The following is a 10,695-nucleotide window of genomic DNA, read 5'->3' as shown; positions in this document are numbered from 1 at the left end:
CCATTTGAACTGTAAGCCCATAAAAGGTTGTCAGAAGGCGGACTCGTGTTGAAGTCAGCCTTTGGGATGGGTGACACCCAATATGAAACTGTTCTGACTTCCCCTCGTCCCACACCAACACACACTCCGAGCTAAACATATGTTACGGCATTTAATTAACAGACAGACAGGTCCTTGGCAGCAAACCGGCACAGACAAGCTTGGGCAGCAATCCAGCACAGATAAGCCCTGGCAGCAATCCAGCCTGCCAAGCTCACAGTAATGTTCTCCGACATTAGTTCCTTCATTGACTTCTGCAAGAGGGGCGTGTGCACAAGCAGTCCTTTTATAGTCTGGAGAGGAGCCTAATGGCAATCAGCTGAGCGCAATTACCTCCTGTACTTGCACAACTGCTCCTGACGTCTATTAACTCTTTGGTGCCGGGCATCCAGGAACAACTCACTGCTGGTGTCCGGCTCACTCTCCCTACAGTGTTCTTTTTAGCCTGCATGCCTAGGAGGGTTTTAGGATGCTCTAATCATTCATGAGTTTGTCCTATCTTGCTTCAGTGACACCACAGCTGTTCACGTAGAACTAGTAGTAACTAGTAGTAACTAGTAGTAGAGAAGGAAGGTTCCCAGAATTCAGACAGCAATTTCTTTTAAATTTTAAAGGAAGGGAAGCGGAATATTTTGAATTTAAATTTGATATTCAATTTATTGTTGTAAAATCTTACAAAATCGTTTAAAATGAGACGGAGATAATTAAGACATCTCGTAGGCCAAAGTACTCTTTGATCCCATTGAATACAGACAGCATGGCTTCCTTTCACTTGAGTAGGAAGTACAACAATTTAGCACAGTGAAAAAGAAGTAGAACATGGCCCAAAATATGGAGGAGGAGAAAAAGGAGGAGGAGGAGGAGGAGGAGGAGGAGGAGGAGGAGGAGGAGGAGGAGAGAAGAAGAAGAAGAAGAAGAAGAAGAAGAAGAAGAAGAAGAAGAAGAAGAAGAAGAAGAAATAATTATCTGAGAGTCTTGTTATCTTTCACCCATATATCTAGCTATCCAAACCCAGAGTTGCTCTATTGAGAGGTTCAAAGAATTGAAGTTCCTTCTCTTTGGTGCTTTCTTACCAGAACATTGCAAAAGTTTATGAAGAGGAAAAAAGTGGCCTGAGAAAAATGAAAGGCTCTTCAAAGCTATTCAGAAGTTTCATTACATTCACCTGGCTTTTGAGGAGCACTTCCCAGCAATGATTCACAGAAGAATTAAACATAAAATTTGAGATGTTCGCAGAGACGGGGATCTTTGGAAAGTTTCTCTTCCAATGCTATGTATTTCAGCGGTGCTCTTTCCTTATGCCTGGTGAAAAAAGACAAGCAATTACTGTTCTAATTCCACTAATTGTGAGTTACTAGCGCTGCTCCAGAATACATTTTTATTAGGTTATAAAAAGTATTATAAAATAATACAAAAGCAAATAAGAGGACAATGAAGGGGAAAGGAAAATGGGAAAGAAAAGTGGGAAAGAAAAAGAAGCATTGATTTCTGAGTCTCTCTATTGCAGTAGAATAAGGTATTAACAACAGATCACAATTTTTTGCTTTACCATAATAGCAATAGCACTTAGACTTATATACCGCTTTACAGTGATTTGCAGCCCTCTCCAAGTGGTTTACAGAGTCAGCCTCTTGCCCCCAACAATCTGGGTCCTTATTTAACCCAGCTTGGAACCAGGGAAGGCTGAGTCAACCTTGAGCCTAGTGAGATTCGAACTATTGGCAGTGGGTAGAGTTAGCCTGCAACACTGCGTTCTAATCATTGTGCAGAGGAAAGGAAGGGAAGGGAAGGGAAGGAAGGAAAGAAGGAAGGAAAATAGCAATAGCACTTAGACTTATATACCACTTTCCAGCCCTCTCTAAGTGATTTACAGAGTCAGCCCTATTTCCCCCAACAATCTGGATCCTCATTTTCCCAACCTCGGAAGGATGGAAGGCTGAGTCATTCTTGAGCCAGTCAGTCAGGATCGAACTGCCGGCATTGGGCAGGGTTAGCCTGCAACACTGCATTCTAACTACGAGGGAGGGAGGGAAAGAAGGAAGGTAGCAATACCACTTAGACTTATATACCGTTTCACAGTGTTTTTAAAGCCCTCTCTAAGTGGTTTACAGAATCAGCCTATTGCTCCCAACAATCTGGGTCCTCATTTTACCCACCTCAGTAGGATGGAAGGCGGAGTCGATCTTGAGCCTGGTGAGATTTGTTTCAATGACCCAGAATTTTACTTTTATCCCTACATTGCCTGGGCTTAAGTCCCATTCCCACAATACCTGCTGAGACGGAGCTCCAAAATGCGGATGCGAAACATGGCCTCTGAGCAGTAGTTCAGGTAGGCGTCTTCATCCTCCAAGGTCATGTTGAGTTGGTTCTGCTGGTACCACTGCTGCTTCTTCTGCAGTTCTTGAGTTTCCTATGCAAAGAGAGAAAAAAATGGCTGGGTTCACACTACAGGTAAATCTACTCCATGAACAAAAGACAATGGTTGTGAGCATGTAATCCAGTAGCCATCAAGAAGGAGGAAATAGATCAGTGGTGGGTTGCTCCTACCTTTGCTACCAGTACGATGCTCGGGATCCATTCATGCATGCGCTGGATGTGCGCTGTGCATGCACCTGACATGCACGGTGCACGCCTGTGTACTCCACCACCCCTGCGATGCCTAGCTGATTGTCGGAGGCGTTGGAGGTTGTGCAGGCGCCACACACTGTGCATGCATGTGCAATTGGCCTGGTTACCTTAAAAACAGGTAAGGAATGCGGATGGATGAGTGGGCCAAACGAGCCACCGTAACAGTGGTGGAATATGACCGGTATGCCCAGGTATGGGCGTACCGCTGCCTGTTGGGAGCACCAGGTACCGTTCCAGTACGGTGCTCTGGGGGGCCCACCCACCCGCCCACCCTCCTTACCTGTATTTGAGCCAATCAGGGCTTCCACGCACGGATTTTACAGCGTCTGCATGACGCTCTGCCAAGCAGCTGGAGCGTCACGGGCGATAGGTATGCAGGCGTGTGCTGCGTGCATGCTGCATGCGTGCATGTGGTAGATGGCCAGCCCCGTTGCACCGTGCCAGTTGCAGCGGGATCCAGAACTCACCACTGGTTGCACCTCCCGACTACTACCAACACAGCCGTACCAGGCCGTACCGACCAAAACCTATCACTGAAATAGATGTATTGGCTTTGGCTTAACTCATGTCGGTAACAAGGATTCAATCTAAGAAGAAAGTTTAATGGTGTCCCAAAGAATCACGATCTCCACCGTCAGCTCTCTAGATAACACTGATGGACTCGAATCAAAATATATGCAGAGTTTGGCAAAAAGAAAAAAAAGAAAAGTAGAAATGCAATTCAAGTTCCAACTTAAAATAAAAGACAGAGCTTTCATCTCAATGACACGCCACCATTTTGACTTTTTTGACCATCTCCTGCAGACATCCCTGTTTAGAACCTGTGTGCCATCATTTGAGAAGACAAAGAAATGGAATCAGACGGATGGAACCTGAGCAGCAGCATGAAGCTGTGGGGAACCCCCTTGTTGTTGCCATACGTCCATAGCCCAGCCTTCTCCTTCCACCGAGAATAGCTAGTGAAGACTGCCAACTTTGGTCTTAATGGTTCCAGTGGGCCAAGGATGTTTTACAGAGACAACATCAAGAACCCCTGGAGATCAGTTGGGTCCATAGAAAGGCCTATCCAGGGCAAGCCAACTCTTGGATTGGGCTACGGAGAGCCAGCGGTCCAATGACTGCCTAGGTACCTTCTCAAATCGTGCTTGGATGAGGTTGGCCTTGTCAACGAGACGATGCTTGAAATCGTTCAGGCAGTCTTCTTTCAGGCGCAAAGCGAGCCACTTGGTCATCTTCTCAACGCCTCCCACCTGAATCAGGAAAGGTGCCAGGTAGTCCAGCTCCTGTTCCACTTGGCGCTGGCGCTCCTCTTGCTGCAGGCGCTCCTGGAGAGAAAGGGGACAGACCAATATGCTTGATGGGGAGCTTTATGGCAGCCCCACTGGGTAGACTAGATCGTGAAATCAATTCCAGAGAAAGGCAAAAACTTATTTTATTGAGACTGGCTATAAATAACAGAATCTTGCAAGGCTGATTAGGGTACACCTTCTCTTCCTTCTTATAGAATCATCGATCATAGAATCCTCCAGCTAGAAGGAACCTTGGAGGACTTCTAGTCCAGTGGTTTTCAACCTTTGGTCCACAGACCCCTGGGGGACCACGATGTCATCACAGAGGGTCCACAAAGGTTTGAAGAAATGTCATGATTTAAATCATGAGGGTCTGTGACCATGGTTGGTGGCCACAAAAGGTGTTCAAAGGAGCTCCATGGCAACGAAAAGGTTGAGAACCACTGTTCTAGTCCAAGGCAAGAGACTTTATTCCAGGGGTGTCAAACACAAGGCCCGCGAGCCGGATCCATCCCGCAATGTGGTTGGACCAGTCCTACAATGTGGTCAGATCTGGCCTGCAATGTTGTTGGATCCAGCCTGTGGGGCCATCCTGGAAAGTATAAAGGGCCAACCCACATTGCTTCGGCCTGGTTTACCCACGTTGCTTTGACCTAGTCAAACCAGTGCAAAGAGGAAACATGCCAGCAGTTTGGGGAGTGCTGTTAAGCTAGCCATGCCCACCCAGTTGGCCACACCCATCAGTGGTGGGATTCAAAAGTTTTTACTACTGGTCCTGTTGGCATGGCTTGGTGGGCGTGGCATGGCTTGGTGGGCGTGGCAGGGGAAGGATACTGCAAAATCCCCATTTCCTCGCGATCAGCTGGGACTCGAGAGGCAGAGAATAGATGGGGGCGTGGCCAGCCACAGGTGGATTTACTGATTCTGCAAACTACTCAAAATTTCCGCTACCAGTTCTCCAGAACCGGTCAGAATGTGCTGAATACCACCTCTGATACCCACCCAGTCGGCCATGCCCACCCAGCCCCTTGAGGTCAACCACAGCTCTGATGCAGCCCTTAATGAAATTGAGTTTGACACCCCTGCTTTATACCATTTTGGACAAAATGGTACAGTATTTTAGAGAAGTCTTTGTCTTGGCCCCTTCTTGTTGTTGTTGTTTAGACTTTTTAAAAAAAGGCTTCAGTTCCTTTTGCCCAAGTAGCAAGTGCTATGTATCTCCCTCAAGATCATTTTCCCTACTCTCTACAGCAGATGCGTGGAACAATGGAAACTTTATGACTTGTGGATTTCAACACCCAGAATTCCTGAGCCATCCCAGATGCACAAAACTGTTCAGGAGTTGAGGCTGTGCAGGGCATAGAAAATGTTGTACATTTAAGGCTCTTGGGAAAGAGAATATTCCTGAAATATTCAATGTTCAAAACTGGAAAGCACCCTGATATTTGTGGTAAGATAGCACCCCTGGGGCTAGGTGTAAAAATTAATTCTAATGGGTTAATGAGGAAAGGTGGTTTGCCTTCCAAAGAATTCTCCTTCCCATTTTCCTCTTAAAAACCACCAGAAAAATTGGGGAATTCAGGTTTTTCACTCCGATTCCTCCTGCAATATCATTACGACTTTGTGCTACATCCAGAACTTGGGGATGTATTTATTGTTCTTGGACACACAAATGTTGCCTGTCCTTATGACATGGTTCTACTGACCTTCTCAAGAACCTCAGGATGGCAATTGAGATGCCAAGAATTCCTATATTTCAACCCCTAATTCCCTCTATAGTTTTGGTCATTTCCAAGGATAATAAATACTGTGTAGATTCAATCCCAAAGAACCTCCAGCTTACTATGGTTTCACGATGTTCTTTACTCTTCTCGTTCCTTTCTGTGTCATAAATGGAGACACTCAGTTTGCTAGCAGTTTCTTCCTCTCCTCGAATCCTCAGAAGTTCCAGGACCTTTGGGTGGGATGGAGATATCAGAGATAGATGGTTGACCATGGAAAGCACCCCAAAGACCATCTCATTCCACTTCTGCAGGTGTAGGAAAACCAGTTTGTCAAGCTGGCCCGGCTAGGGACTTAAGAAAGAGAGACTCTTGACTCCATGATTGAAGTGAAAGTTTAAGTGGCTAAAGCAGAAGCAAAGCCGGATCTGAATGTTCCCACACAAAGCCTATAGTTTTCCCTTCTTCCTCAGCTTTCTCTCTCTGAACAGTCTATTAATGTGCAATCCGGTTCCTTTCTGGTGTTCTGAGAATGGCTCAAAGGTTTGGCTCCTTTTAGTATTCCTTTCTCACAGCTCGCCCATAGTCAGCTGTTTTGTTATGGTTTGACACCTCTGATTCCTGTCTCCCTGTCATTCCCTCCTTTGCTTCCCCATCGTCATCCATCCCACTCAGTTCGTAAAGAAAAACTCTGTAAAACGCTCCTCCCATGCATCTTGAGATTTTGATAAATTAGACTATACTAGAGCCCATACTATCTCTTTGCAATCAACAAAGACATAATGCAGGATCCAATCTGGGCCGGTCCCCGGAATGAGAGGTTTAGTCTTCTGAGCTTTCGGACAAGTGCTGAGCTCATTCTCAGGGAACTTCTCTCTAGCAGAGAATGTTAGAATGCACACATTCTGTTAGAGCAATGTTTCTCAACCTTGGCCACTTGAAGATGTCTGGACTTCAACTCCCAGAATTCCCCAGCCAGCATTCGCTGGCTGGGGAATTCTGGGAGTTGAAGTCCAAACATCTTCAAGTGGCCAAGGTTGAGAAACATTGTGCTAGAGAGAAGTTTCCTGAGTATGGGCTCCAGCACAAGTCCAAAAACTCATAAACTCTGAAGCTTGGAAGGCAAAACCTCTGGTCCTGATGACCGATCCAGATTGGATCCTGCAACATTATCCTGAGACACCTATATTTGCCTTCATATACCTTAGGGCCATATTTTGAAAGCATTATACCCTGTGAAACTAGATGTCCATTTGCAATCTTTAACAGCTCATTTTTTTAGCTTCCACCCACATTGGAATAAAAACCCTCCATTACGATGGCTGAGAATAACTCCCAACATTTACATATATGGAATGCAAATGGTCAGGAAAGTTTAATCGTCTTTTCTTGTTTTATGTACACCTGGGGAACTTGGTGCTCTCTGAGCTTGGTGGTTTTCTTGCAGATGTTTCATTACAAAGCATTGATGATGCCACCTATTTTGTTAATGAAACATTTGAAAGAAAACCACCAAGCTCAGAGAGCATCAAGAATCCCACAGTTCAACTCTGAGCTACAGATATTCTCTTCTATGTCACCCTTTCAGAGAAAGGAATTTGGAACTGCACAAGTGTATTACGCTAAACAGGGCTTTCCAAAATTGGCAATTCCCAGAGCTTTCCAGCCAGCATAGATGCTTAAGACTTGTGGACATAAAATTGCCAAATTTATAGACCTCTGTGCTAAAATATTACACATTAGAGGCTCCGCAGCCATTTGCACTACTCATCCTGAGGACACAGATAAATCTCCAGTTGGCCTAAATGACTCATTAAAAGGACGCAAATGACCAGCTGTCTGCAAGGAATATAAATCCTTCCATTCCCCACCATCCTGTCAGAGCTGAAGAAGCTTCTTGAATAAGAAGTGAAACGTCTTCAAAGAAAAAACAAGGAAGTCCAGTTGCCTCTTGAAAAAAACACCTTAGGGACAACCATGACCTGGAGGACTGAGAATCTCCATTGACACTTGGGATTAGAAGTTAAATGGGAGTGGGATGGGGAAGGCATATGATTGGAAAGAAGGAATGATCTGTTGTGGCCTGCCAGTAGAGCTGGTGGCAGACTCAAACAGCGAGGAGGTTGGGGAGGAACATGGGCCAATCCTGTAGGATGGGGAAGGGCTCTGATGAGGGCTCTCCATTGGAGGCAGAGGGGTGACAGTTATCAGCTGCCTTTCAAGTCACACATCAGTGGGGCAGAAGAACAGCTGGAGCCTGTTCCCGATGTGCACATGTGCAGAGCTGCCAAGAGAAGGGAACGGCTAAGGAACAAGGGCCGACTTGGGAGTAAAGGCACAGCTGGACAGTGAATGGCCCTTCCCATAGGGCAGTGGTTCCCAAACTTGGCAACTTTAAGACTTGTGGACTTCAACTCCCAGAGTTCTCCAGCCAGAAGAGCTAGCTGGAGAATTCTGGGAGTTGAAGTCCACAAGTCTTAAAGTTGCCAAGTTTGGGAACCACTGCCATAGGGAATAAAGAGGAGTGAAAGGGGAGTGGAGTTTGCAGGAGACAATATGTTCATTTAATTACTGTGAAGATTTGTTTGTGACTCTCAGAGACTCCTTGCCAAGTATTTTCTTGTACAGCCTTGGGTATGGAAGATACGGCCTGGTAGCTCTCCAAGCCTGATAAGGTCTGTGGTTGTAAAATTCACCCTTGAAAGACTATTAGCTGGATGTGAATGAGAGGAATTTACATGAGCTTCATAAAAAGGGGTTTTGTCGGGACAAGGAGTCTGCTTCGGGATTTGGTGAAGCCTCGATCAGAACATGATCGGAAGAAGTTTAGGATTGCAGATTCTTCCTTCAGAAACCAGGAACTAACATCAAGGGGTAATTAAGGAGCCCTTGATGTAATTAAGGAGCATGAAGCAAGACGCAACTACTTCTCTATTTATGCGTGCAAACATAGGGTAGCCAGGGAAAGTGGGTGAGGCAGCTGCATTCAACCGGAGAGGCTTACCAGAAGGCAGGACTCTGTACACCACCCACCAGCAATAATAAAATATTCTCCCCCACTGGTACCTCTATCTCAGATTCCCACACTAGATGCCGGGAGCGTTTCTCATCTTCCATTAGCTGCATCAGCATTTCATAGAGATGGAACAATTTCTTTTCTTTCTCCACAGGCCCCGCCTGAGAACAAAACAGACCCGAAAGTAGATTTAGGAACCTTAAAGTAGATTGAGCAAAGTAGATTCAAAGCAGCTTCAGAAGCAGGTTAGCCATTTGCTGACGGGGAGAACAACCTACTCAGTACTCCTGGGATTGCTGGACTGTTTTCTCCTTTCCAGAAATGATCCCCACATTTATATTCCATTTGCTCATAAAATGTATCTTCTACATTTTTTCCTGCCAATTCAATTAGGTCTAAAATTCACAGTCTGCAGGATTTTAGCTTGATGCCTTAAGATTACACCAAAGTGACCCTTGTATAGCAATAACCCTTAGACTTATATACTGCTTCATGTGGGAAAGAATAGCAATAGCACTTATATATTGCTTCACAGTGCTTTACAGCCCTCTCTAAGTGGTTTACAGAGTCAGCCTATTTGCCCCCAACAATCTGGGTCCTCATTTTACCCACCTCGGAAGGATGGAAGGCTGAGGCAACCTTGAGCCAGTGAGACTTGAATTCCTGGCAGTGGTCAGAGTTAGCCTGCAATACTGCATTCTAATAGGAAGGAAGGAAGGAAGGAAGGAAGGAAGGAAGGAAGGAAGGAAGGAAGGAAGGAAGGAAGGAAGGAAGGAAGGAAGGAACATAGCAATAGCGCTTAGATTTACATACTGCTTCATAGTGCTTTTACAGTCCTCTCTAAGTGGTTTACAGAATCAGCCTCTTGCCCACAACAGTCTGGGTCCTCATTTCACCCACCTTGGAAGGATGGAAGGATGGCTCAACCTTCAACTTTGAGCCTTGTGAGATTCAAACTATTGGCAGTGTGTAGAGTTGTGCACTCTAACCACAAGGAAGGAAGGAAGGAAGGAAGGAAGGAAGGAAGGAAGGAAGGAAGGAAGGAAGGAAGGAAGGAATAGCACTTAGACATACAGTATATTGCATCACAGTGCTTTTACAGCCCTCTCTAAGCGGTTTACAGAGTCAGCCTCTTGCCCCCAACAATCTGGGTCCTCATTTTACCCACCTCAGAAGGATGGAAGGCTGAGTCAACCTTGAGCTGGTCAGGATCGAACTACTGGCAGTGGACAGAATGCTACATTCTAACCACTGCACGTCATGGATGGATGGATGGATGGATGGATGGATGGATGGATGGATGAATGGAAGGAAGGAAGGAAGGAAGGAAGGAAGGAAGGAAGGAAGGAAGGAAGGAAGGAAGGAAGGAAGGAAGGGCAATGGCACTTAGACATATACTACTTCACAGGGCTTTTACAGCCCTCTCTAAGCGGTTTACAGAATCAGCCTCTTGTCCCCAATAATCTGGATCCTCATTTTACCCACCTCGGAAGGATGGAAGGCTGAGTCAACCCGAGCCAGTCAAGATTGAACTGTTGGCAGTCAGCAGTGTTAGCCTGCAATACTGCATTCTAACCACTGCACAGGAAGGAAGGAAGGAAGGAAGGAAGGAAGAAAGAAAGGAAGAAAGGAAGGAAGGAAGGAAAGAAGGAAGGAAGGACAATGGCAATAGCATTTATATAAGGCTTCATGTGGGGAAGAATGGTCAGTTACCAAATGGATTTTGATCATGTGACTATAACAGAATACCAAAGTTGGAAGGGACCTTGTAGGTCATCTATCCCAACCCCCTGCCCAAGCAGGAGACCCTATACCATTTCTGACAGAGGGCAGTCCAGTCTCTTCTTGAAAGCCTCCAGTGATGAAGCTTCCACAACTTCTGAAGGCAACTTCTGTTCCATGGGTTGATGGTTCTCACTGTCAGAAAATTCCTCCTTATTTCTAAGTTGATTCTCTCCTTGTTCAGTTTCCATCCATTATTCCTTGTCTGGCCTTCAGGTGC

At 45.7% G+C, this 10,695-nt stretch overlaps 1 protein-coding gene across 1 annotated transcript in view; it reads right to left on the bottom strand.

The window, feature by feature from the left end:
- Positions 1 to 942: 942 nt before the first annotated feature.
- Positions 943 to 10,695, bottom strand: part of DRC7 (dynein regulatory complex subunit 7) — a 39,851-nt gene continuing 30,098 nt past the window's right edge. Inside the window, exons 13-17 of the mRNA XM_087701706.1 lie at positions 8,744 to 8,854; positions 5,800 to 5,910; positions 3,798 to 3,992; positions 2,310 to 2,449; positions 943 to 1,341 (exon numbers count right to left, since the gene is read on the bottom strand). Of these exons, the coding sequence (XP_087557832.1) occupies positions 1,248 to 1,341; positions 2,310 to 2,449; positions 3,798 to 3,992; positions 5,800 to 5,910; positions 8,744 to 8,854 (651 nt within the window). The 3' untranslated portion in view covers positions 943 to 1,247. The remainder of the gene's footprint in view (positions 1,342 to 2,309; positions 2,450 to 3,797; positions 3,993 to 5,799; positions 5,911 to 8,743; positions 8,855 to 10,695) is intronic.

This window comes from Thamnophis sirtalis, unplaced genomic scaffold (assembly GCF_051295495.1).
Source record: "Thamnophis sirtalis isolate CommonGarterSnake01/CBP01778 unplaced genomic scaffold, rThaSir2_p1.2 scaffold_14, whole genome shotgun sequence".
Taxonomy (NCBI): Eukaryota; Metazoa; Chordata; class Lepidosauria; order Squamata; family Natricidae; genus Thamnophis; species Thamnophis sirtalis.
Note: the sequence above shows the minus strand (reverse complement) of the source record. Positions and strands in the feature narration are given on the sequence as shown.